Source organism: Barbus barbus (genome assembly GCF_936440315.1).
Source record: "Barbus barbus genome assembly, chromosome: 28".
Classification (NCBI taxonomy): Eukaryota; Metazoa; Chordata; class Actinopteri; order Cypriniformes; family Cyprinidae; genus Barbus; species Barbus barbus.
In genome coordinates, this window is record NC_136756.1 from 13,607,820 (window position 1) to 13,635,453 (window position 27,634).

The 27,634-nt window shown below is 36.2% G+C and overlaps 1 protein-coding gene across 3 annotated transcripts in view; it reads left to right on the forward strand.

Annotated features, from left to right (window-relative positions):
• The window catches only part of LOC306848256 (pre-B-cell leukemia transcription factor 3-like), a 110,194-nt gene extending 100,753 nt beyond the window's left edge, over positions 1 to 9,441 (forward strand). The window contains exons 7-11 of one of the 3 annotated variants that reach the window (XM_079382699.1): positions 1,369 to 1,534; positions 2,102 to 2,179; positions 2,605 to 2,717; positions 3,675 to 3,764; positions 7,744 to 9,105. In XM_079382699.1, the coding sequence (XP_079238825.1) occupies positions 1,369 to 1,534; positions 2,102 to 2,179; positions 2,605 to 2,717; positions 3,675 to 3,764; positions 7,744 to 7,836 (540 nt within the window). In that variant the 3' untranslated portion in view covers positions 7,837 to 9,105. Of the gene's footprint in view, positions 1 to 1,368; positions 1,535 to 2,101; positions 2,180 to 2,604; positions 2,718 to 3,674; positions 3,765 to 7,743 lie in introns of all 3 variants that reach the window. The other 2 variants (XM_079382700.1, XM_079382701.1) reach the window with 2 other exon arrangements.
• Positions 9,442 to 27,634: the final 18,193 nt, after the last annotated feature.

Below are 27,634 nucleotides of genomic sequence, written 5' to 3' on the forward strand. Positions count from 1 at the left end.
TTAGTTATATGTTGTAAATATGTTTGTTTTGTTAAAATATAAAACATTAGGGTTAGGAACAGCTAAGTTTAAGGTATTTAATCTTTAGAAGGAGGTTAGCTTGTGTGCCTCTTTTCCATGGCCTTAAACTGCTTCATAAGCAGGTTAAGTAAAAAGGATGACGGCTAGTGCTTTCATTGCTTCCAATTAAACCTTGCTTGTTAGTTTAACCTCTAGGTAAACCCATCAAACAATTGATGTTAAGGCAAAAGCCTGCCAACGGTGGTGGCTTCAGCCGAATGGTCATTAATTTTAATTGCCTAGATATTAAAGATTTAGAAGCGCAGAGGCATGGTGGGGGTAGAAATGATCTGATGTCATGTAAATTCAACCGCTGTAGCGTAGTGTGGCTCGGGCTGCTGGAGATATTAAAATGGAAGCAGAGAGGTGGAAATTAAATAAAGCATCATTAAGGGGCTGAGGCTCTCTGGTCCTCCAGTCCAGCCAGAGCTGGAATACGGCAGGAGAGATCGCCACGGCGACAGGCCACCGTAATTTATAGGGCTATTAAGAAACAACCCTTAATCTCTTTATTATTCCACAATTATGCAGTGCTAGCATTTGCTCATCTACCACCCCCCATGTGACCCAGATCTTATTGTTTCCTGGCTGCTGTTTTTAGTTAAAATTAGCATTATTGTAATTATTAATGTATTGCATTGAGGCAGTGCGGCTGCTTTTAGGTGTACTATCTGAGTGGTTATTATTATGTCTATTATTTGTCTTAAGGCAGGAGCACAAAAGTGGTTTTATGCAAAAGAAAAGAACATTAGTGTTATTAAGATGCATAAAAGCCTTGCCTTTGAAATGAAGGGAACCGAATGGATCCTAGTTACCTTAAAGAGAGGTAGTGAAAGTAAAAACAAAAGAGAGAGTTATGTTAAAACTCTTATTGAGAATGTATTATTTTTTTAAATGGGGCCAGGGACCAGAACAAACTCTTTTTTAGTAAGATATCTGTTAGCCTTACAAGGAAATATACCACCTTCACGTTTAGCACTAGCTACCTGATTCCATAAGCACAACACTGATCCAAATTTTGCCACAAGACGAGCAGCCCCTTGTGTGTTGGTTTTGTCTAGAGACAAACAGAGAGCATGTCACGCCTCCATCCGCAATAACGCACAAGCCCTGTCTGATAATCGCTTAATTAGTCTGCATGCCCAGCGGATATTACTGTAGGAGGCTGGGGACTGTGGACTTGATGGACCCAAACATGACATCTTGAAACAATCACTCTGCTCAGTGCACAGTGCCTTGTCTGCATTGACATCTGACGCCCCCTCCTCTTTTTTCCCCTCTTTCCTTTTCTTTCCATCTTTCCCTCAGGTATCCAACTGGTTTGGCAACAAGAGGATCCGCTACAAAAAAAACATCGGGAAGTTCCAAGAGGAGGCCAACCTGTATGCCGCTAAGACTGCTGTGACTGCCGCGCACGCAGTAGCCGCCGCTGTCCAGAATAGTCAGACCAACTCACCCACCACACCCAACTCCGGTAAGCTTGCACTCATCCCGGACGAGCCCCCAAAAAAACCAACCCCAATTCCAGCTTGGTCCCTTCTGAACCTCTGCTCCCTCTGGCATGCCGATTGGCTGCTGTGACAGTGAGAGGTCCCAGCCTGGGGGATGAGCCTCACTCTCCTGCCTCTGAGACTATACATGCTGAACGAGACGAGCAAAGTCAAGCAGAAACTGTGTGAGCGGGTTGCACATGCTGAATATGTTTGTAGTTTTGAGGAGTGGGAGGGTATTGGTGCCGGTGGGGGTAAACGAGATAATCCTCACCCACTGTCCTCCCTTTCTATCCATAAATATGTGACAGTGTTACCCCCGCTGTGAATTGATGGAAATCTCTTGCTTGGAGCATGTTACACTCTTGAAGAAATGTGTAGTATGAAATAATAATGAATATTTGATTAGCAGAATGATACAGTGTCTACCTTAAATTGATGCTCTTCAGACATAATAAGCAGAAGATTTGACTGTGATAAAGACATGGCTTAGACCCTGAGGAGTTGTGGGTAAGCAGTTTTTTAAGGGGTCCCCTTTTTCTTGCACCCAGGATTCCAGATGAAAGATGAAGAATTTCAGCTGGACTCTGCAGAGAACAAAAACACTCTATTAACCAACATGTTCACTGGTACTGGCCTTTTCCATAAGCTTCTTATTGTCCTTTTTGTCATTGGCATATTCCCTTTATGAACTAGTCCACTAGAGTAGGAATAGGTGTGAACCCCCTGTGGAAAACTTAGACTTCCAACTCCATACACCATCTTTGTCCTTTTTTTGTGATTTTCCCCCCTTTTGTTTTGGCATTTTTGGTGACCCCCACGTGCCCTTCTAGAGATGTAATGCAACCTAGCCATCATCCCCATCCCTATCCTTTCATTTCTTCCTTGTTTCTTTTGCTCTCCTTTTGTTGCTTGCTATCTGAGCATCACTTTCTAGTGTGGCGTGTGGTGCGCGTATGTCCTCACACATTGCGTGTATGTGTGAGTCTGTGATAGCCTCTCTTTCTCTTTCTCATCCTCTCGTTATTCAGCTCCTTACATCTTTCCTTTCTAGGTTCGTCAGGTTCTTTTAACCTCCCAAACTCGGGGGACATGTTCATGAGCATGCAGAATCTGAATGGGGATTCTTACCAAGGGGCACAAGTCGGAGCCAATGTGCAGTCACAGGTAGGCGCTACGCACAGGACCTGGGGCTGTGAACCAGAGCAGACCTGTCAGCTAGCCTACCATCCACATTAAAACTCAACTCCCTCCCCCTCAACATATAGACAGTGATAAAGATTTGATCACCCCCTCAACAATTAGCTTCATTATAGTCATGGAAGATTAATGATGACTGTAGTCTGGACATGGATGGATCCTTCAAATTTCCAGTCTGGACCCCCAACTAAATTACCATATCACAGCCCATAAGAGGCCCGTCTGACTAGAGACTCATTATTTACAGCATTATGCTGGTATATTGATCCTGAAGCAGACCCCATTTTGTAGTTGATGTTGTGAATGCATTTGGCTCTGACTTGAGCTCTTGGGTTGGTATTGGTTGTATGGTACTGTTCTTTCTTCAGACCTCTATATCCTCTATATCCTGTCCCCTTTTCATCAAGATTATCCAAATTTTCCATGTTTCTCATAAGCTCATTTCATCCTCATGTTAAAAGACACCATTTGAAGGAGAGAGACAAAGAGTTAATGTGTACTGAACATTTCTCATATCTGCTCATGCTCTAATATTGTGTTACATACCATATTCTCCTCCAACTGTTGTCATGTGAATATTACCGTGTTTTGTTGTAAATTTCAAATCAAAACTATTCCATTCCTTCTTTCTGTGATTTTGAGTTTCGAGCCTGGAAATAGAGTAATCGTCGCCAGAAAGAAATAGAGAGAGGAAACACATATGTATACTAAATATTGCATTAAACCACATATGTATCCCTAACGTCATTCAGCTGCATATTCCATTTTAGTATGATTCATTTAGTAAACTGTAAAGCCATCACATTTTTGTTTAAACACCATTGCCTTAGTCTGTTGTCACCATACATCACTGTGTTGATGTTTGCATGTGTTTCTGTAACGCAGAATGTTGACAGGCTTGACTTCCTGTTGTGTCCTCTGCAGGTGGATACCCTGCGCCATGTTATCAGTCAGACGGCAGGATACAATGATGCCCTGGGGGGGAATCCCATGTATAGTCCACATGGCTTGAATGTAAGTACAGTCTCAGTAAGCCATGACTAAAGTGCCACTGAATTAAGCAATAATAAACATACTACACTTGTCCTAACATGATAGAGATAATCTATAACTCAAGCCTTTTCGAATGAAAATTGTTATACATTACCATTCAAGTTTGAGTTTGAGGTCTCTTTTTTTTTAATGTTTTGAAAGAAGTCTCTTATGGTCACCAAGGCTACGTTTATTTGATTAATTGTGAAATATTATTGCAACCTAAAATAACTGCTTTCTAATTTAATATATATTTAAATGTAATTAATTCTTCTTGTGGCAAATCTAGATTTTAAGCAGCCATTACTCCAGTCTTCAGTGTCACATGACCTTTCAGAATTCTAGTGTGCTGATTTGATGCTCAAGGAACCATTCTTATCTTATCAATGTTGATAACAGTTGTGCTGATTAATAACTTTGTGTAAACCATGCTTTTTAGGATTATTTGATGAATATGAAGTTCAAAAGAACAACATTATTAGAACATTCGTACACTTTTGATCAATATAATGCATCCTTGTTGAATAAAAGTATTAATTTGTTGTTAAGATTTTGCTTTATTTAACAAAATGATGTGCTGTGGGCACATAAACACCAACATTTTCAGTTAACATTTACTAAGAAATGTTGTGAAAATCTGTAATGTGCAAATAAATATAGTTATTATAACATAAATCAGAAGGACCTGAGTCAGACAGCAAGAAACCACCATAAATCCAAATTCCACGACAAACAGAGTGATGATTCAGAGGATGATAGCAGTATCTATCCCATAATATGCATAAAACTGAAAATATGACCTTTTTTTAAAGCGGGAATAAATGCTTTGCTCAGTAAAAGCTCAAGCGGCTCAAGTATTTGGGAGTGGTGTGAGGAAAATGAGATTCAGAAATATATTAAGTCAGTTTGTTGCCTGTGTAAACAGTTCCTATTACAGTAACCTATAATGTGGTAAGATGAAAAGGCTTTTACTAGCACGTCTTGCCTCTGTTTGCCTGTTTTGCAATGCTTCAAAGAATTTGCAATATCCTTATCAACATGATGAAATATGAAAGTATGATTGCCTGCAGCCGTCTGCAGGCATGAATTTTATCTTCCTTGATGAGGTTTGATATGATGTTTTTTTTTTTCCAACCATACACTGCATAATATGAAACCATCAGAGTAAAGACTCATTTATTTGATGAGAGAGAGAGAGAGGGGGTGAGAGAAATACAGACATATATCTTCCTTGAGCTAAACACCGGTTTAGATGTTATATCTGTTACCTTGCTTGTCAAGGAATTGTTTATAAAAACATAAACTTAGATGTGTTAGCCTTAAACATTAATCTAAAAAAAAAAACTACTGAATGACAAGACTCTGGCTGGTGAGTTGATAAAACAGGAACATGTAAATTTTATAGTTTCACAATTGAGCATTTTCTGGATTTGTAATATTATCAAATGAGCCAGTAAAATGTGTTTTAAGGATTATTACATATTCCTGATACAAAACAGCTTATTTATCGGTCCAAATGGTCCTTGTACATTATCAAAAAAAACAAATGAGCTTTCCAAAAGCAAAACAAATCACTTTCTATTGAGAAACAGATGCAATCCGATGGAGGAATAATTTGCAGTGAGGTAATTAATAGAGCTGAGCTGTCATATGCGTACTTTCTGATGACTGTTAGAGCTCCATTTGCATGAATTAACTCTAGCAAAGCTCACAACGATGAATGTCATAAGTCAAAATGTATGCTCGATTTTTCACAGCAGTGGGGCCCAAACGTGGCAGTGTATCTGTGGCTAATGCTGAGACGGCTGTGTGTGTCAATGTGTGTGTGTTTGGAGGCCTCTGTGGCCTGTAGCTGTGCAGATGAAGTGTCAGCCTCTCGCAGGCTCAAACGCCAGTCTTTCACACTCTCGCACTCTGGTCCACTGCTCAAGTCAGAACTCACTCTATCATTACAACATGTGTGTGTGTGTGTGTGTGTGTGTTTGTTTGTGTGTTTGTGTGCGTGTGTGTCAGGCTTAATGCGAGTGATCCATGTCATCAGGGTACAGCAGACTTCCTCATAACGCTCGCGTTTCAGCATCAGTCCAGACATTGTGGCTGGAGGAGACTAGCACAATCTATTTATTGACCCGTTCCAGGAACTCAAAATCAGCAAAATCCTAATTCCGCCACTGAACAGACCCCGTATACACACACAGGCACAGGCACAAACATCTCCCCACGATTTTTATATAGAAACACAGACAGATTGTTTTGATAACCAAACACCTCATTAGCAAATCAGCATACGGCAGTAGTTCTCAACTACTATTGCTACAGCATCCAGATTTCACATGAAGTGACAATTCCTTCAAATGTTCATTGTACAAAAAAGTTAAATAAAATGTCAAATTAAGCATAGTTATTATTATTATTATTTAAACAGTGATCCACCATGTTTACTATTTGTATAATTATTTGTATAATTTTGTTATTTATTTATGAAGCCAATGATTCGCCATGTTCATCATTTTTATTGATTTGTTTGTTTATTGTTATTGTTATTATTATTTTATGTTAAGCAATGATTTACCATACTTATTTTTTAAATAATTTCTTATATTTTACTTATTAAGCCATTGATTCGCCATGCTTATCCTTGTTTAATTATATTTAATGTAGTCTGACATTTTCCTTGACCTTATATAGTTGTGTTTGTTGTTTTCAAAAATGAGGGCATTTCCTCAGGTTGGCTTCTGCCTAATTTTACAAACTTCTACAAAATAATTAAACATTTAATACTGCAGTGTTTGATGGGACCGGTCACCAAAAAATAATGTGGTATTTTTTCTGCGGTCCTATCACAACCTACTAGTTGGGACCGATGGCATCCTCTAACCATTTGTTGTGTTGATATGGAGAGGGATGGTTGACTTAGGTGGGGGATTTAACTGTTTTGGAGGGAAGAAATCCAGCTAAAGCCAGTCTCCACTGAGAGCCGGGCGATTGAGTCGAGAGCACTCAGGCGAGCAGGGTGGAGGAAAGGCCTGCACCGTCACTTCCACTCAGCATCCTTCCAGCTTACCCCCTCCCGCCCCGGCCTCCCTCCCCTTGACTGACATCAAAATATGGAGCGACAAGCTGTCGGCCCACCGCTGAAATCTGATTAGACATTGATTTCAGCAATCGTTCCCATTGGCCACAACGTTTATGTGAATTTGTTTACTGAGAGCGAGGGAAGCAGGGACTGAGAGGGAGAATCCAAAGTAGGTTTAGCGTGGCAAGATGGCCGTCGGCATGTCAGAGAGTAGATCAGAGGAGACAGTCTCTCTTATTAATTTCTTAATGCATTAGTATGCATATGTATGCATGCTTCACTCACATGTGCACACCAGGATTAGGACACGCACTTCACTGCAAGCAGACAAATAAACACCCGCACTTCCTGTGAATTGAGTACTAGGAAAGATTATCTGTATTTTTTTTTTTACATAAAATTCTGCAAAAAGTTCTATATTATATATGAATATATAAATATTTATTTGAGAAAAAAAAAAGTTATTAATGCTCAGTTATTAATAATGTTTTTTGGGGGTGGAAACCGTGATGCATTTTTTTCAGGATCCTTTGATGAACTGAGCAACATTTATTTGAAATAAATAAATAAATATTTAACCTTTATTAAAATACTTTTTTTAACATTATAAATATCTTTACTGTCACTTTTGATCAGTTTAATGCATCCTTGCTAAATAAAAGTATTTATTTCTTAATTTCTTCCGTTTAAGTTGTACTTTTGAATGGTAATGTATCAGTTTCCATTAAAAAACAGCAAAAAGCGTTTTCAACATTCATATATATATATATATATATATATATATAGTATTATTATTATTATTGCTATTGTATATATTAAAGTGTATTTGTTTTTTTCCACTGTGAAATGAATTACAAATTTTTTTTTTTCTGTTTTTTTTTTCAGGGTAATGGGGGATGGCATGATGCTACGACTCCATCCTCTGTGATCTCCCCTACAGAAGGCCCTGGTAGTGTGCACTCTGATACCTCGAACTGATCTCCTCATTGACATGGCCCCTTCCCAAGCTGTGGACAACCAATCACAGAACTACAAAACCACAGACTGACCAATCAGAGACACAGAATAGACTCTCACAGATAATCCAGAAACATCCTCATGGACTCATCCACAGTACTTTTCCACAGTGTTTTGGAAGCTGGACATTTCTTAGCCGTAACATCAGTCCACTGCAGTTTTTAACTTAACAAGCTCTCCTCCAATCATATTAAACCAGTACAGTTTTTGTTTCTTTTATCATTTGAAGTAAGCTCAAAATGTATGTGAGTTATTAGGGTTTTTTCCTCTTCTTTTGAGTTTATTACCAGTCATAACCCCTCTCCATTGTTCTAACCAACTGTCGGCAAAGCTTTAGTGCAGGAATACAACTGATACTTAAAAAAAAACGTATATTCATTTGATGCTAACCGATGCATTTAACAGGGCTAAATGCTACAGAAGGCAGCTTGGGGACTTCATTGCTGATATTTTTTGAGTTTTTATTAATATCACACCTAGCAATGACTTAAACAAGACCACCTATGGAAGGCAATCCACTCCATTTTGGGGGGTGATTTTTTGAAATACCTGGCTTTTTTTAAAAACACAAAACGTAATCTATATTCAGTCCACCACGATTAAGGAAAGGAAGTGTAGAAGATGTGAAAAGGAAATATCTTGTTGGACGCTCTTCTGGCAATTTTCAATTGAAAAACGTTCTTGTATATGACATAGCTTGAGAGTATTTATACATCTCACAAATAAATACTCAGCTTTATTACCTCATTGAAACTCATAGAAAACCAATAGATTTAAAACATTTCTTTAGCTTCTAGTGCTCTCACTGACTACCTCTCAACAAAATCACCACCACCATTTTTGTCTTTTACTTTGCCATTCTTTTTTTTTTTTTGTCTTTTTAAAATACATTCTTTTGTTAGATTCAGTTCCATATTGTAAGACATTTGCTCTCTCTGTCTCTCTCTCTCTCTCTCTCTCTCTCTCGCTCTTTATGTAATCTAATGTATATTTTAACCTTCTAAGAAAACGAAGTTGCTTTGTTGCAACTTTTAAAAAAGAAAAAAATAACCATAATATGAATAATACGAATAACACAGAGAGTATGGAGCGTACAGTGGCTGGTGGAGGGGAATTTTGTGCTGGAACAAGGAGGGGGAAATACGATCATAAAATTAACACCAAACAGTAAAACTGTTGTAAATACTGAAGAACATTTTGAATGTTGCTCATCTTGTTACTAATTCATGCAAAAAAGAAATAAAAAAAATAATAAACAAAAACCCATGATTAAAAAAAAAAGAAAGAAAACCTGTAATGCATAGAGGTTTCAGTATTCAGAATTGTACATTTCAAAACCCTGTGTGACAGGGTTCCAACTTTCTTTCTCTTTTTTTGTATCGTATGTGATTCTGACACTGATAAAAAAAAAAAAAAGTCATACAAAATTTATTTGTGGCAGTGGTTCTAATGTATTAAAGATGTTTCGTGTTTCTTTCTAACCAGACTACACCCTGGACTGAAAAGTCTTCCTTGTGGTAGTTATGTGTAATTTCAAACATGAATAAACTGTTTTCCTTTCATGACAGACTGTTTTGATATTGCCTTCTTTGTTGCACTTGAGGTGATTATAACAAGAATACATTTATTGTATTGTATTATTATGTACTTCTGTTCTATGCACATACATGTGTATCCATGCACATATCAAAAGTCTTGTTCATTTGCATGAATACCTCTTCATGCCAATTTCAACAAAGTGAGAGACTTATTCTCCTCCAGCGCGCATGTATCAAATCAAGCACACACGCCGAACTAAACACAACACCCCATTTTGCTAAAGCGTAAGTGCTTGTGTCACATTACTTAGACAATCATACACCAATATCTTAAATGCATTAGTACACGTCTATGCAAACCACACATGCGCATGACGGAGCTTCTAAGAAGAATTGACAGTCCCCTCATAGAAAGCATGGTTCCCCCTGCAGGCTTGTTCTCTGTCAAAGAGAAAGAGAGGGATTTTAGCATAGTGAGGGCTGCTGGGGCCAAATGAATTATTTGGTTTGATAGGGATCCGTGGAACAGCTTGTGAGAAGCTATTCCATGTGGCATGGCGACATGTGACAAGATTGCATTAATAGTACTAATTGTTGCCTGAGCCCTTTGACAAATGCAACTAAATTAATGGCTTCTTTTAATAGGCCTGTTTGTGAATTCACACTCCGGCCCAAATCCAGGATTTTTTTTTTTTTTTTTACAAATAAACAGGATGTGATCTTTAGACAATGAGTCTAATGAGAGTCTAGTAGTGTAGATAACAGATAAAGGCACGCTCTATTCGGAAAAATGGTCAAAAATGGAACATATGCAGCTCAAATAAAATAAATAAATAAACGATAGTGACAGTTTAGTATGATAGCATCGAGGCCTAAAAGTTGGTATGCATTCTATAGCTTATGCGGTCAAAAAATTGTTGAATTCTGCTCCAACAATCAATAGAAAATGTTCATCTATTCCAAATTTTTGTAGATGGTTTAAACCACCTCATTTTTAATGTAAGAGCGGGAATGGATATTTTTTCCTTGACTATGTAAGGCTTCCAGTGTCATCCACTTCTAGTTATGTTAAACTGGAATTTGTTACATGTTTTTTATTTATTATTGTAATCATACTTGCACTGTTATTCTTTTAGTTATTTACTTATAGCTGCTAATGATTTGGAAGTTGAGACGCATGCGAATACAGATTATTACTACATTTTAAGGCTGTCAGTTGATTAAAACAATGAATCATTTTCTCATGAATTATATTGACATGAATTATTTTAAACCTGCTGAAATGTTCCTATAAATTAATTTTTTATTTCCAAGTGTGCATTCTGAATAATAAATATATTCCCCTACTATCTTGTAGGTAAGTCTAGTGCTCATCTTCTCAAGTCCGATCATATTTCATACCAGTTGAGTTTTCATTTAAAACTAAATTTAACTGATAAACAGGATTTGGTTGTGTCTTGGTGTTCTTATCTAAAATAGCTGCCTTTAAAAAAAAATTAACAATGTTAAACATATTAATCTTAAACAGTAACATTTAAAAAAGACACCGAATAGTGATTAAAAAATGTAATACAAATATATAAATCGCTGACACCCTGTGGTGAAACAAACTGTATGTTTACCAGCCACCACTTTCTCAGATCAGCTTGGGTTTGTTTAAACTTCATGTTGTTTTGAGTGTGGAAAATTCTGTACACATAATATCTCTTTTCCTGTCCCTGAAAATGTCAGCATTTGTAAATCTTTTTGCAGACAATTTAAGTGGCATTTAACCAACTATGTGACTACAGAACATTGAATATATAACTGAAAACTAGCGAGCTGTAATATTTGTGTCGCAAAGCAACCCATTTGCACAAAAACACACACAACTATCTAGTTTGTGCTGTAAAGAATGACCATGACTTGATTTATATCTGTATGGTGTGTGATACAACAGTGGTTGAACTGAATTATGTGTGGTTAGCAAGTAAGCTAACTGCACGCTAAAGTAGCAAAAGTGTTCACCTTTTAAATGCACTTCTGAAAGTTTGGATTGGTTTAGAAGTAAATGGTCCAAAATGGCCATAATAACTTCTAACCCTAAATCAATGATAAAACATGCACGCTGGATAATAGAGCAAATTTTCCAACAATGCATTGCAAATACTGACTGTCCTCAGACAAATCCAAGTATTAGCTGACAAAAGATAAAACCATTACCAAGCTCAGAGTAAGGTCATGCATTGCAGTGTCACTCTTAACCTAAAGTAGTGCTTTCTTAGACCAGCTAGTATATGCACCAGGAGTTTTACAGCACTTTCTGTTCTGACTAATGACCTGATTGACTTTTTGCATGCAGAGAAAGAACCAATGGTTCAAAAGGAAGAATGTATTAGATGTCTAATGCCTGGAAGACATGGGGCTAATCATTATGCCATGAGAAATTACACACTCTTTTTGATCATTTTACCACCTAAATTACCATAAACTCTTTTCTGATCTACTATATATGCGTTTCAATAGCTTGCCAAACCATCTGCAAAATATCAGCCCAAATTCAAGACATCGAATTCTTTTTAGTTGTCTTTTTTTTTTACTTGGATGGCCGAGAGAGAGGCGCTCAGCAATAAACAGCTTGACCTTCAAATCTTGTTGCAGGTAAACCTATTTAGCATTGCCTCAGTCAACTGCTCCCGGTGGTCAGTACCCCTAGTAATTAGACGGGCAGCGCAAATCATATACAGACCTTGAATAATGAAAGCCAATCTAAACAATTCCCCCTCTGATCCTACTAGAATGATTAAGCTGCCAATGTGAGACTTCAATAGCCTCATTTGTTGCGATGGTGTTTTTGTATATTAATGTAATGTGGGCACTGAGAGGGGTTTGACTGCTAAGAGAGGGGGTGTGTGTCTTTTTGTGCTCATTTAAAGAGGAAAACATAGTTTTTATCCTGATTGAAAAGCTGGTTATTATAGAAGTCTGTTTCTGCCTCAAGAGTAAAAGAAATAAATAAAATAAAAAAGACAATTGCGACTTTATTTCGTGTAACTGCTACTCTGTATCCAATTTTTATTACACATACACATTACATAATTTTTATTCATATAAAAGTTATTTTTACACATATACATTTACATCCAATTCATATATATATATATATATATTATTATATACTGTGTAAACAATGTGTATCCCAATTTATATTTCACAGTTTCAACTTCTTTCTCATAATTGTGAATTTATTATTTGAATTGTGATATCAAACAATGTGACTTAAAAAGGTAATTGTGACTTTATTTCTTGTAATTACTAGTTTGTATCCCATTTACACACACACACACACACACACACACACACACACACACACACACACACACAAACACACATATATACAATTTATAATTTATAATGTGACTTTATATTAAATAATGTGACTTTTAAATCTCACAATGCAGTTTATATCTCATAATGTGACTTTGTCTCACAATGTGAATGTTTATTTCTCTCAATTATGGCTTTGTTTCTCATAATATTTAAGTTTATATCAAAATGTGATTATATTTGTTTCTCTCCCTTTTTTATATCAAAAACTGGCTTCCATAAATTACTGGTAAGGAAACATGCTTAAATTTCTGTTCATCATTTTTATCCTAAGTATATTTGAGTGAAACAACTTCTCAAACTAGAACAAATGTAAGGTAAGACTTCATTTGGTTCATCAGAAATGGAATAGATTGCTGTCAGTTGCTACTACAGTTGCAGAGCAAAGTGCTTAAAATCCCCTTTGCTGTTCCACTGGCTTACTGCTTTATTAAATATATATACATGTTTAAAGTTTCATAAAAGAAACAAAAAGCAACAAAAATCTAATATTTGTAATATATATATATATATATATATATATATATATATTGATCAATTATTATTCCACAAAGCAGATTTTCATGAATGTTTATCAGAATATTTAGCAGACACAACAAAACAGACTTATACTCATGTAATACAGAGTAACTGTTGTATTACTTAAGTTTGAACCTGGGAAACATCACTGTACCACTTGTGGATAATGTTCAACATCATCTGTGTTGGAATTTTGAGAACAGTAATGAAAGTTGTCATGTCTGAAATATGCTGTCAAAAAAGTTAAGATGCTATTAAAAGGACTGCCAAGTCAAAGACATCAGTTTTTGTCCCCACACAGATTCAGCCCTCTGCCAAAATAAAACAAGATTCACACTTCATAACAACTATTGAGACTTCATTGTGCAAGAAACCCGACTTGTCAGGATCCTCGGTCAGAGCATCACTCTTCCTAACCGTCTTCCATCTCTCCTCCCCTCCAAACACTCGGCTGCAAAGGTGAAGACTTAATTGAACCTGGTTTGGAGGTGACTGCAGAAGCCAGCCACACTCGCAGCAATTAACTGAAATGTCAGGCGCTTCTAATTCGAGTTATTCTGTCTGTCTGTGGTGGAAAGGGCTTCCACTTTCCATGGGTCATTGGCTACCAATTTAAAATGGAAATTGACATCCATTTATTCCCATTTTCGCTGCAGACTTCTCCAAAATGAACCATGCCTTTTAACCCAAGCGAGGCGAGGGAAAAGTAGCTCGCAAGGGCCTTTTTTATTTATTTAATTTTGTACTATTCCGAATAATAGATAATGCAGCAGTAATACAGCAAACAAAAACAGTAGGAAGAGCATCATAATTCGCCAGCCCTCTAAATGTGTTTAAAATGTGTCTAAATGTGTTTCGCAGATTCAACCAAAGGACCTTTAATGTAGGCAAAGTTACATTTGTTAAAGACAATGTCTATTAGGATTGTCTCTAAGGTTCATTAAAGACAACATTTCCCCTGTAAAATTTAGCACGAAAAGCATGCATCATTAAATATGGAAATCCTGCATTTTATTAGCAATCTGCTAGATCTGAGCTGACGCCAATTAAATTAAAAGAAGATATCATTTATTAAGCTAGAGTTCATATTCTGTTAAATATGAAATGTAATTTTCTTCTCGTATTGATTAATTGCTGCTGGTGCATTGTTCAAAGACCCATGTAACATTTCAGCGAAAGGGCATTGTTTATTCATTAAAATTTTAAACCATCCTTTTTGCTTGATGATCCTCAGCTAGAAATGAAATGGCTTTTAAAACTATAAATTAATAAATACATTTGAAAGTGTGAAAAGAAAAAGCAAACCTCCTATTTTTCATTAGAGAGCTTTAATATTTCATTCACACCACTGATGCTAATTTTTCTCCTTCTCTCTTTTTCACAAACCCACACATATTTAATCAGTCAGCATTTTTTTTTTTTAAATGGGCAGCCCTCTGATATTAACATCTACAAAAGAACATATAAATTCATATTTTAAATAACACATAAATATTTAATAAATTAATGCAATAAAACACTGCCATTGACCAATCAGCATCAAATATCTGTTATTGATTAATGTAATTGATTACTCTGTCTTTGTCTCAGGTCAAAGTGTTTAATTTTGTATCTTGCTATTTAGTCGAGTCTCGACAGATCGAGCGAATATGACAAGTGCCGATTCTCATCTCGAACGATTTTATTGACAGCAATATCACATGCAGGTCACCAGCCAGACTTCCCACTTGCCCACATGTAAGTATTCCACACACAATTTTCCACAACCTACCCGGCAGACTGAAGAAGAGGACGGGGAGGGTGAACAGAGATGTGTTGATTGGTACTTGTTAAAGTATGATGTATGGCCCTCTCAGAGAGTACAGCTATCTGGAAGTCATTACAGTGGTCTCTTTTATTCTCCAACCAAAGTGAACTCTACATTTTAAAGGAGAATGTCCAGCCCTTTAATATCTGAATATAAATGGAGTGGTTATTTTAGAATGAGTGTGTGATTTATTACAGATACTTTGTCAAATTAAGTATACTTTGGGGTTGGGAGTTTGACTGAGCTCTGAAGTTTGCCGCTGTGGTTCAATTCACACTTTGCTCACTGTTGTAGGACGTCACCGTTTGATTAATTTGATGGAGGACATCCGGGCTGCTGGATAAGAAGGATAGGTTATGATCCTTGAGTTTCTGTCATGGTGGAATGTCTAATATGATCATGTTTGGATGGAGTGTGTCTATGGACACATGTTGTTCCAACTGGTCCCTCTTCAAAAATGATTAAATAAATAAATAAACGAACAATGTCTAAAAAATCTGCCTGTTTCTCACACAAAGTTTTCATTTCATATGTAAGTATGATTATATGATGAATGACATAAGAACTGGTATAATGACTTAAAGCTACAGCCCGTAACTTTTATTGGTTAAAAATTATCCAAAATCAATTTTTGAGCAAGTACATAACCAACCAGAGTTCAGAACTATTGCCTTACCTTAGCCCGAATCAGAACGGCTAGCTTATAGTAATGTTTTCTAATTTGAGTGGTACTGATAATTCGGTGGAAATTGGAGCATGCTGCTGCATCATGTCACGTCTGTAAACATAAAGAAGTTGTCCCGGCTAGTAGGCTATATTTCATGTGAGCATGCTGCAGGTGGCGGATCGTTTATAGCCTTTTCTCTCTGCAGCTGGAATCATTAAACTTATCATTTTGATGGCAGTTTGTAATCAAGAATTTTGGATTATGTGTTTATGAAACACACGTAAATGACTGCAATTAGATTTTATTCCAGTTTTAAATGTGCATCTGATTACAGATAACCAAAGTGGGATTACACAAGTTTTGTATTTTAAAGAGTACCAGTTCTAAGGAAGAATAATTTGCTTTTTGGATTAAAATAATTTCTTTATATGAAATTCGAATGGTATGACAATTAGAGATTAGACGGTAGAGAAATTGAAATCTACATGGAACGGTAATACACACTACATACACATAGTCACGCAATGCTGATGCTATTAACTAAAACAATTTGAGAACAAAGTTTAACAATAATAATAATTTGCATGGTTTGATGTGATATGAGCTAACCGATCGTTAGATTTCATCACCATTGGTAGCACGGTTTATTGTAAAGCTTTTTTCCACAGCTGGTCAGAACAAAAGTGGAAGACTTGTTACTTACTTGTTCAGATGACAATATCCAGTGAAAATTCTTATTTGGGTGATACTTCCAAGACGCAGAATCTGTGATTCCGAAGTACAGTATCCACACCAGTAGATTCATCCGCATTAAGGAGCTGTGCCGACACACAACCCACGTAAAGAAAATAATTCTGCAAATAACTGCAACTGCGACAAAGAGGCAACACTTACGCACTGCAACTTTAATATATAAAAAATGACTAATTACTAAATTCCAATCTATTCTTCATATAAAGCAATCGATTCATATGAAACTACTTCAATACTTTACTTTTTTTTCTTATCAGAATGGAACATTATGTACATAACATAGCTGTCATTTTTTGATGGACTTTCTTTAACCCCAAAGTTTCTAATGAGTTGCTATTCAATGGCGATATAGTGGGAAAAACTAATTCCTCTGGCCTTGGTTCTGTGGTGATAAATAAAGATTCAACTGCTTTATTTTCCAGGTGTTTTTGTTCCTGGCATTCACAGCTTAAAAACAAAGACTGCAAGACAAATAGTTTTGAAACACTTGCTAATGCCCATACAATTAACATGAAGTTCTCTTTTGAGAATCCAATTAAAACTTTTGAGCTCTGAAACCACCACATTTTGTTTTCTTCACGCTTGTGTAAACAGCTGGACTAATTATCACATGCCACAGTCCCCTCTTCTCTAAATGCAACATTTTCAACAAAACCCTTCAACGACAATCCTTTCAGTGTCTCTCACCTTCAACCTTGAGCTGTATTACATACTATAAGGCTGCAGACGGCGTCTGAGAGAGGGAAGGTAGTGTGTACCGTTCTGTGAGTTTTGGGCAATGGCAGAGCTGTGAAGACTGGTGACAGTAGACAGGTGTTCTTTTTACCTCTCAACACAGGGTTGTCAGACAGCATAGCAAAGCCTTTGTGCTCTTAAAGTGTAGTGACATCACAGACACATCACCGAATCTGACTTTTTCCCCTTTCTATCTCAATTTTGCCCTACATTTGCACCTAGGAATAGTTGACCCAAAAATTTAAATTCTGTTATTATTTACTCAACCTCATGTCATTCCAAATTTGTATGCTGTCATTTTTGTATGAAATTTACCCAAAATCAATATAAAATGAAATAAAATTGAATAACTTATCACTGCTTCCACACACACACACACACACACACACAAACCCCCACCATTATCATAACTTGTAACTTCTACAACAAAATATGGCACTTACGGTGGCACTTATTTCAAAGCTAAGACTTGGACCTTTTATGTTGCTTTGTTAACGACTGTCCCTTGACAGCCCCTGCTTATATGAACAATGTTGTGAATATATCTCGATAGATTGTTAAAACATACTGTTTTTTGTGTTCCACAGCAAACTATATTGTGGAACGACATAAGGATGAGTAATTTTCATTGGTAGGTGAATTATCTCTTTAATCAAATCTATCTTTCAGTTTCATCCCTTTTTTTCCCTAAATAAGGACCCTGACATAATGTACCAGGAGTGTTTGCAGGGCAATATTCTGTTTCTCACAATTTCACACGTTTTCATATTTTTGTAATAAAGAGATATTGGTGGTTGGATTTGTAGATTTGCTTTCCAAATTCCCCTCGAGCTTCATTTATATTTCATATTTTGTGTTTCACGTGAAATTAACAGCTGTGAATTGTTTTTGCCATCTGTAAGCGATTACTTGGACTTTATTTGGCTTTGTAACAATGGCATGTTTTCGTCTTTGCATCTCTCTCGACAGGCGAAGCAGATCTCTGACAGGTGCTGAGGCTTTTGCTCAGGAGACTTGGAGAGCTGAGTTACTACTGCATTATTCAACTGAGCTTGGATAAACAAACAGCGCTCCTCCGCCAAACAATGCGCTCTAACAAGGCAACACTATGTAGTACAGGCCCCTGTGCTAGATACTGTACTCACAATTTTCATTTTCAAAAAATAACTACTTACATCTCCTCCCTTCTCGGTGGATATTGCTGAATGTCCTCCTCCTCCTTATCCCCATCTCTTGCTACCGCCTGGTGCATGAGACAACATAAGTGTATGAAGATGCAGGCATTACTGTGCTTGCATCTTCATAGACGTATCAACCTTATTTTTCAATGTGTAAGTAAGCTTTTTCCAGTGAAATGGCTTTAAAACTTAAAAAATATTTGAGCTTCAAGCCAATATATTGATAATTATAACAATACATCCCTTATGAAAATTAACCATCTCATGGTTACTATAGTTAAACCATGGTAACCACAAATTAACCATGGTTTTGCTACACAAACCATAGCTTAACCATGGTATTAGGTTATACAAATGGTCATCAATATGCCAAAAATACATACACTTACTACACTTTGACTATAATAAACCATGGTTAATTTTCATAAGGGATTAAAGGAATATGCTAACCAGTTTGTTTCCTCGTGTATCATAATGGACTGTTTTTGTTTTGCTGGAAGCGCCTGACATGGAAACCGCGCACATTCGAGTTTAAAGCTGCACCCAATTTTTACTCAATCATATTTCTTATTATTAGGTATTTTCCACCAATTGCTGCACAAGTTAAGGTTACATATGATGACGAAAGCATGTTAGTTCTAGAGCACATAGAGAGTGCATCGCAGTGCCTGCAAAAAAAATAGCTTGTATGGAAGTCTATGAGAACACTCGGGCCGATTTTCAGTCAGAGTGAAATCACATTTTTGAGCAGTCCTCCACAGAACATGACTTGACGATGATTGGACTATATATACTTAAGCAGAACAAACAGTCTAGAACAGTGACAGCTGTGACTGACTGTCATAGCAAAAAAATCCCTCCCTTCCGCACTTTGTTGGTGCGTTGCCCTATCCCCAAATAACCTGTTTTTTAAACATTGAAGCATGTTAAATTATTCTATTACACTCAATACACAAAATAATGATCTATGAAAATGACCCCTTTAATGACAAAATTTGTTGTGTGTGAATGGCCCCATACTTTTACATACATCTATTTGAATTTTTTTGAAGCTACTGTGTGAATGGGATTGTTTGAGAGTCAAACCTCTTATATGGATGTTTAGCCTCTCTCTTTCTTTTTTATATTTCTCCTTCCTTCTTCTTCTCTCTTGCATTCCTCCCCATAGTCATCAGGAAACGATTTCCCCTCCTTCTAGTATCATCACAGTGATACTTGTCCTCTTCAGCTGCTCATTTGTTCACTCTCTCTCTTTCTTCTGTGACCTTCTCTTTTTCCTCTTTCTTCGTTCCGCTTTTCTCCTTCTACCTGACTTCCTCACTTACAGAGCGCTGGTCTAGTTTTCACCATAATAACTTAACACTTCAGAACGCATTAGTCCATGTCCCCACAACAAGGCAGCATGACCTACGAAGTCAAAGAGCACACTCTTCCGTTTGCCTGTAGTAGCTATTTATCAAGACAGCCCGGGGCTTGCTATGATTCAACCCAGAATAAATCCGGATGAGAGCCTGCTATGGTGACCTGTAGCTGCTGTTCCTCTGCAAATGTCACATGGACCTGCTGACATGTGAACCAAAAAGCTGAGCATTTTGGTGGAATGTACTATAGTTTGCGTGTTTTTTGATAGATTTTCGATTTCTTCTGAATATAGAAACAAAACAAGGAACAAAATCTTCAAAAGATCTTATTAAGATCTTCAAAAGTCATATTAGGCACTTTCCATGAATACAGAACATTAGAGGCACAAAGTTTTTTATTTTTATTTTTTATCAATACCACATAAAAACATAAGAATAAATAAGAAAAATAAATAAGAAAAAATTGTCTTACAAGTATTTAAATTTGAGATATATTCAGATGCTGTTCTTTTAAAATTCAAAAATAAGTATCATGGTTTCCAAAAAAAAAAATAAATAAAAATAAATAAAGCAGCACAACTAATTTCAATATTGATCAAATACATACATTACATTTTAAAATAAATTAAAAATAGAGAACCGTTCTTTCAATTGTAGAAATATATTTAACAATCTAATTTTTTTTAAATATATAATTTTTATATATTCTATTTTTGATCAAATAAATGCAGCCTTGGTGAGCATGAGAGACTTCTTTTAAAACATTATAAAATCTTACCAACCCCAAACTTTTGAACGGTAGTTTGTTTTATAACTACACAAAGACATTTAAAGTCATTTAAAACCAAATGCAATCAATATTCTCTTAAGCACCTTCTTTCATGACATTTGACAGTAAATAATATATATAAGAGTTAACTGGCTATTTTTCAAATGCACATGCAATATTGGCAAGGTGTACAAATGAGGAGAGTGTCAGAGATGGATATTTATTTCAGATGACTGAATGAATGACAGAGAGCGAATAAGATAATAAGGAGAAGCCCAACATCTACAAGCAAAAGAGAGACAAAAATGAGAAAGACACACAGAGAAGCATCCAAGGCTCAGCATTTTCTACTGCAGCTGCTGCCGAACCCTGAGGAAGTCATTACAGGACCTGTGACCTCACTGGTGCAGCCCCTCCGACAGGCCACCCACTGGCATGATGTCATACTTCACATGTCAGGCCTCATCAGCGCTCTGCTGGCCATTGGAGACGATCGAGCAGCGCGGCACAAACCAGGAGGACGCCATTATGACAAAGACAATGTGTTAATATCAAACACGCTGCAACTGACAACAGCAGCTTTACACTGGCCCCGAGATACAATGTGTCAGAGTCTAAACACAGTGTTAGACAAAGTGCTGGGATTTTATCAAGTAATTTCCTGATAGCTAGCACATGCATTGTGGGTAAAGGTGTATGACATTCAAGGTGAAATTGATAAAAATAAATCTTAATTTTAAATGTTACCCATACTGTGAAACACACAGGAACAGTTTAGCCAAAAATTTAAATCTGATGAAACTTTATTCATTCTCAGGCCATTGAAGACATAGATGAGTCTGTTTCTTCATCTGGACAGATTATGAGAAATGTAGCTTTACATTATCGGCTCACCAATGGATCTTCTGCAGTGAATGGGTGCCGTCAGAATGAGAGTTCAAACAGCTGATAAAAACCACAAAAATCCACATTTCACATGACCCCAGTCCATCCATCCATCCACTGGAGTCGTGTGGATTATTTTGATGTTTTTATCAGCTATTTTATCAGCTCTCATTCTGACGGCACCCATTCACCACAGAGGATCCATTGGTGAGCAAGTGATATCAGTCTGATAATACTAAATTTCTCCAAATCTGTTGTGATGAAGAAACAAACTCATCTACATTATGGATGGTCTGAAGGTGAGTACATTTTCAGAAAATCTTTATTTTTGCATGTAAAAAAACTACAGGGATATTATGTGTGCAGCTATCATTTCACAGTTCCTATGAAAGGTCCTATTGTTCAGTACTTGTGGGAGAAGTCTCAACTGCTACAAAATATTCACTGACTCACTTCACTGCCCACCTCTCTCTTTTTTTACACTCCATCTTGCTTTCTCCCTCCAAATCCTCTCCTATGTGATCTGATACACATGTCTACATGTGACTGCCAGGCTCCCAAGGGTAATGGAGTTGGGTCCAGGGTCTGCCAGCCCTGAATCCAATATTTAAACTCATTTGTAGTCAATGTCACCACCCCTACATGTGCAGCAGTGCAGAGCAGCAGGAAAACCCCAGAACCAGTGCTAGTTACTTATGCTTCAGTTTAGAGGAACATACTCCACAACAGACACACACATAGTACAGCACACAATGCATGCTAAAATGGACAACTGAATTTATACTTCGGGTTAAATGTGACTTCATGTATTGTTGCTAGACAGAGGCAGGCTGCTTTAAATATATTTTGTACTATATTTAGCTCAGACTGTTTTCTTAAATTGTAGAAAAAGGAAAACTGTTATTCTAATGCATTTTTTAAGAGTACCTGGACTTGGATAGATTTATTTAGTTGTTTCAAGTTACACTGTAAAGTTTTTATAAAGTTGTAAATAAAACAAAGAATATGTTTTACAAGAAATTACTGTTTCAATATTCTGCTTCAAAATTTTGTAAATTCTGAAATTTACCGTACTATTTTCTTTCTTTTTTCTTTCTTTTTTTTCAATTGCATTAATTTAAGACAAGGTTCTACAAGGTAAAAACATTTTTGTTGTTGTTGTTGCTTTTGTAAATTTTGGTCTGTTTTGCTTCCATAACTTTTTTTTTTTTTTTTTTTTGTGGAAAGAAAACATAAAAAATACACATATATCTGTTTATTTTATTACATGATTTCCATCTGTATATTTCGGTTGCAGTATATATCTTTAATAACAATTTTCTCAACCAATCAATCAATCAATCAATTAATCAATCATTATTTTAGCGAGAAATCTCAATTTCAGTAGCACATACACCAACCTTTTTTCAGTTTTATATATATATCTACTGTATATATGCTGTTTTTTTTTAAAGAGGGTTTGTTCATCATTCAACTATTTATATAATATTTTACTCCTAAAAACATAGTGAAAATTTTTCCACAGTGTATTCAGATTCATGGACTGGTGAAAAGAGATATCCAAAATAATCTCTGTTAAATCGAATATATAAACAAAATGAACAATTCTTTTGAACCTGGCTTAATCCAGTATTCTGTCCAGTGACAGAACTGATTTATCCAGTCATTTCTGTATGCAAAGTAGTGCATATTTAATTATATAATGCATCATTTGCATATTTAAACACAATTTCAGAAAACTTGCAATACAAAACAATTGTCTTAATATAATATGATTAATCAGCTGGGGAAATTGTGATATCAATTAAAATGTTTACCCTAATTCACATGTAATGTCATGCAGAATAGCAAAGAATAGCAAATAAGCAGATCTAAAACCTATTTGTGACCCTGAACCACAAAACCAGTCTTAAGTCGCTGGGGTATATTTGTAGCAATAGCCAAAAATACATTGTATGGGTCAAAATTATTGATTTTTCTTTTATGCCAAAAAATAATAAGGATATTAAGTAAAGATCATGTTCCATGAATATATTTTGTAAATTTCCTACTGGAAATATATTAAAACTTAATTTTTAATTAGTAAAATGCATTGCTAAGAACTTAATTTGGACAACTTTAAAGGCTATTTTCACAATATTTGGATTTTTTTGCACCCTCAGATTCCAGATTTTCAAATAGTTGTATCTCAGCCAAATATTGTCCGATCCTAACAAACCATACATCAATGGAAAGCTTATTTATTCAGCTTTCAGAGGATGTATAAATCTCAATTTTGAAAATTTTATCCTTATGACTTGCTTTCTGGTCAAGGATCACATTTATGATATATATATATATATATATATATATATACACACACACACATATACACACACACACACACACACACACACACACACACACACACAATATATACACACATATATATATATAAATATATATATATATATATATATAAACACACACACATTTGTATATTTATCTGATCATACCGAATGCCTTTCTCCCTGCTTTGTTAAAACGTCTATGGTCTGCTAAAATCCATGATCCTGTGTTCATGTATTGCAGATGTGCATATTTGTGTGTGTGTCTGTTTGTGTAAATACATGTGTGTTCCTTGGTCTCGGGAGGGCTGCTTTATGCCCCGTCTGCTTCCTGGTGGTGTCTGGAACTTCAGGTTGTAGAGGCTCCAGGATCAGGTTCCCTTTGTAGCCATTGTCACTTGCATAGATTTGGCAAATTCATCTTGCTAATGGCAGGCGGCTAACTTGAGCACTATTATTGTTTTTTACCATTTTTTCCCCTCATACGACTGTTCAACATAAGCCTATTCCCTCATGTTTTATCACTGATATGATGCATTAAGCATGGTTTATCCTCAAAAACAACCATTCTAAGCAACCCTCAGCTATATTAGCAGTAAGTTTTAGCTGTCATTGAACGCTGTTTGTGTGTGTAACCTCCAATAATGCTCAAATCATACTTAAGAGGGTTTTTTCCTAGATACTTTAGCATGAAATGATGAAAATTAAAAATTCATGAATTACAGCTTTAGCAGGATGTTAGCTTGATTTTGACTTGCAGATAGTTACAAATAGTCTTAAAACTCTTATTGGAAGTCTTAAAGTTATTTAAGGGAGAAGAGCACCATTTGCTACATTTTGGAATGCTAAAGTTCAGAACAAACTTTCTCATGAGATTATCTATGAATATTTTGGCTGCTGAAGCTTGTAAAATAGAAGCTCTGTAAAATAGCATTTCAAATATTTTCAGTGGAAATGAATAAATAAAACTGTAGCTGTACATGAACACACACAAAATATAAAAAGCAGCTAAATCCAGAGCTTTTAAGTTGTGCTGCCTGGAGACTGAAGAAGAAGAAAAGTTAATATATCACTTGTTTCTCCTAAATAGTAATAAGAATAAATGGAGAGCAAATGGAGCTTTTGCTTATTCCTCTTGCTTCTCATCCAGAGATATTTCTCTTGACAAAAAGGAAAAGTGTAATCTCGGTTACACTTTTTTTTTAATAATACAATTTAGACATTCTACTCACATTAGGCTAGAGTTAGTAGAATAGAGATTCATTAAAAGGAATACTTAATTGAAGTGGAATCCACTGGTGAGCAAGTAATGTCAAGCTAAATTTCTCAGAATCTGTTCTGATGAAGAAACAAACCCATCTACATCTTGGATGGCCAGAAGGTGAGTACAATTTCAGCAAATTTTCATTTTTTGGTAATCTATTCCTTTAAATATGAAAGTCCAACGTCTTAGCAGTAAAATTCACTTATGCGAAGTATTGTCTGTACTGTACGTTTAACAAAATAAAGCCAGAAATGTAGTCTATAAGTGAGATCAACAGTTAAATCCTCCAGATTTAAGCTTGTGGGTACTTTTTTTTAACCAGGGGCCTATTCCCAGAGGAGAACCTCACTGAGTGACCTCTTACTTCAGTCCATCACCGCGGAAGGTCGTCGCCGCACAAATGAAGAACATGAGAAGTGGTCCAGGGTCTAATCAAGTCCTCTGGCTGCACTCGCTGGGAGCAATTAAGCCTCCTCTGCTGCTCCGATTCCACCTAAGTAACCAGATATGCTCCATCGACATTATGAATCAAAAGGGTTTTATGAGATGGATAAAAGAGCCAGTCTCTGCCCTTATAGACCTTTTAAAGTCTTTCGATCACACATGCTTTGTCTAAAATGAGGGTTTGAGAGTGATTGGGCAGGGTGGATGATCATTGGCCAAGCTGGAAAAAAAGCTTGAATGAGAATGATGCTTTGTAAGCATGACACAAGTATACGGTATGGCAATGATGCTATAGGGAATGACAGGACTGTGCAGATAAAATCTGAAAGGGATTGCAGAGATTGACTGGTACCGCTTGCACATACCGCTCGCTAGACTCTCAGTTTCTCTGTTTCTCTCAGTCTCAGGTTCACCACAGAAAGTCATTACTATCATGGAGCGTCTGACACAAATGAAGTCCTGGCACTTGCAGCCTACCTTCTCAAACCACAATACTTTATCATCAGCCATCTTAGATTTGTTTCTCTGTCAGGGAGGCGGAGAGGAGAGGAGAAAAGAGGGGTCAGCTTCACCTTTTGTTACAATGCAAGAGGGTAAATTCTCAAAACTGCAAAGTGCATAAATAAATAAATAAATGAGTGAGTGAGTGAGTGTTTTTTTTTCATGTTTTATAGTAAACAAACATAATTTCAATGATTCCTTTAAAAAAAAAAAAAAAAAACTGGCTTTGTTTTATGTTACACAGTCTTTTTAGAAGCAGCCTTAATGCCATTCAAATATTTGCCCTATACCTATCTATTAAACATCAATTCTAAACTAACAAAATATGTGATAATATCATTTATTTACTTTTTTATTATAAAATACAGTAAACTAATTTACTATACTTTTTTACTATACTGATTTACTATAAATACCACCTCATTAGGGTTATTCGTTAGAGAAGTTTTTGTGTCACTAAAAAGATTTGTCATATATGACTCATTTATTCAGTTATGATGAACTGGTTGCACATATTGTTTTGATTTACTACAAAGAACCAACTCGTACGTGTCATTTGTTGTGTAATTGGACTACGCTGGTTGCGTTGACCGTTTTGTGCGACAGATTTGGAAAATTTGCGATGCTAATAAATGATCAGTTAATGTTGTAGGAAACTATTTTTGAATTCAAAATATCATACTAGCATGCAGTACTACTATTAATATTTCTGACTGTCTTTATATGGCAGAGTAAGAGTACCTATATACTTTTACGAGTTCATTATCGGAAGTAAACATTATCACGTTTTGTTATTGTTTTAATTTGTTCTCACTTTCCAACCCTTCTCAGAACTGTTTATTGTAAACAAGACAACATACTCATTATGAAAATGATTTTTGCATTGCAGTAACTCACATCTACAGGTGTTGAAAATGTAAGACGCCATTGTCAAATAACAGCAGATCTCCAAACAGAAAGCATCTGATTTCCCCTCACGAAGATGCTCTACATGTATCTTTATATGCATCTGATATTCAAATAAGAACATTCCCGTGCTGCGTGTGGTCCCCGTAGCAGACACCAAAGGACAAATCAGGGACATCCATCATGAAAGGTGAAATTAGATATAGAGGAAACTCTACATTCACAACGCTGCACCATGATGAATTCCCAAATAAACATGACACAATTAATCCTCAATCAACAGAACATTAATGTACTAGTCAATTACTAATCAAAGTCCACGTGTATAGAAAGTATCTTCATTCATTCCAGCACCGACAGGAGCTCCTTTCCTCTCCCTCTCTCACAGACATGCTCACACATCCCATCCCCCTCTTCAGTGGAGCGACAGATCACCTCAGAGTGCTGGACTGAGGAGAGGAGAAATATGAACGACATAGCGGGTCATTCTAGCAGCCCCTCATTAAGGATAGAAGGCGTCAGCTGCAGGAGGTTAATGGCCTCATGTCCCCAGACTGACTGAGAGAGAGAGAATAAGAGGGAGAGTGAACGCTTTTACCTGAATCCACATTACCCAGTGTGAATACTTCAAATAGGCACACAGGAGTCAGTTCATCTAATCTAATCTAATCTAATCTAATCTAATCTAATCTAATCTAATCTAATCTAATCTAATCTAATCTGTGTGTTTATATATAAA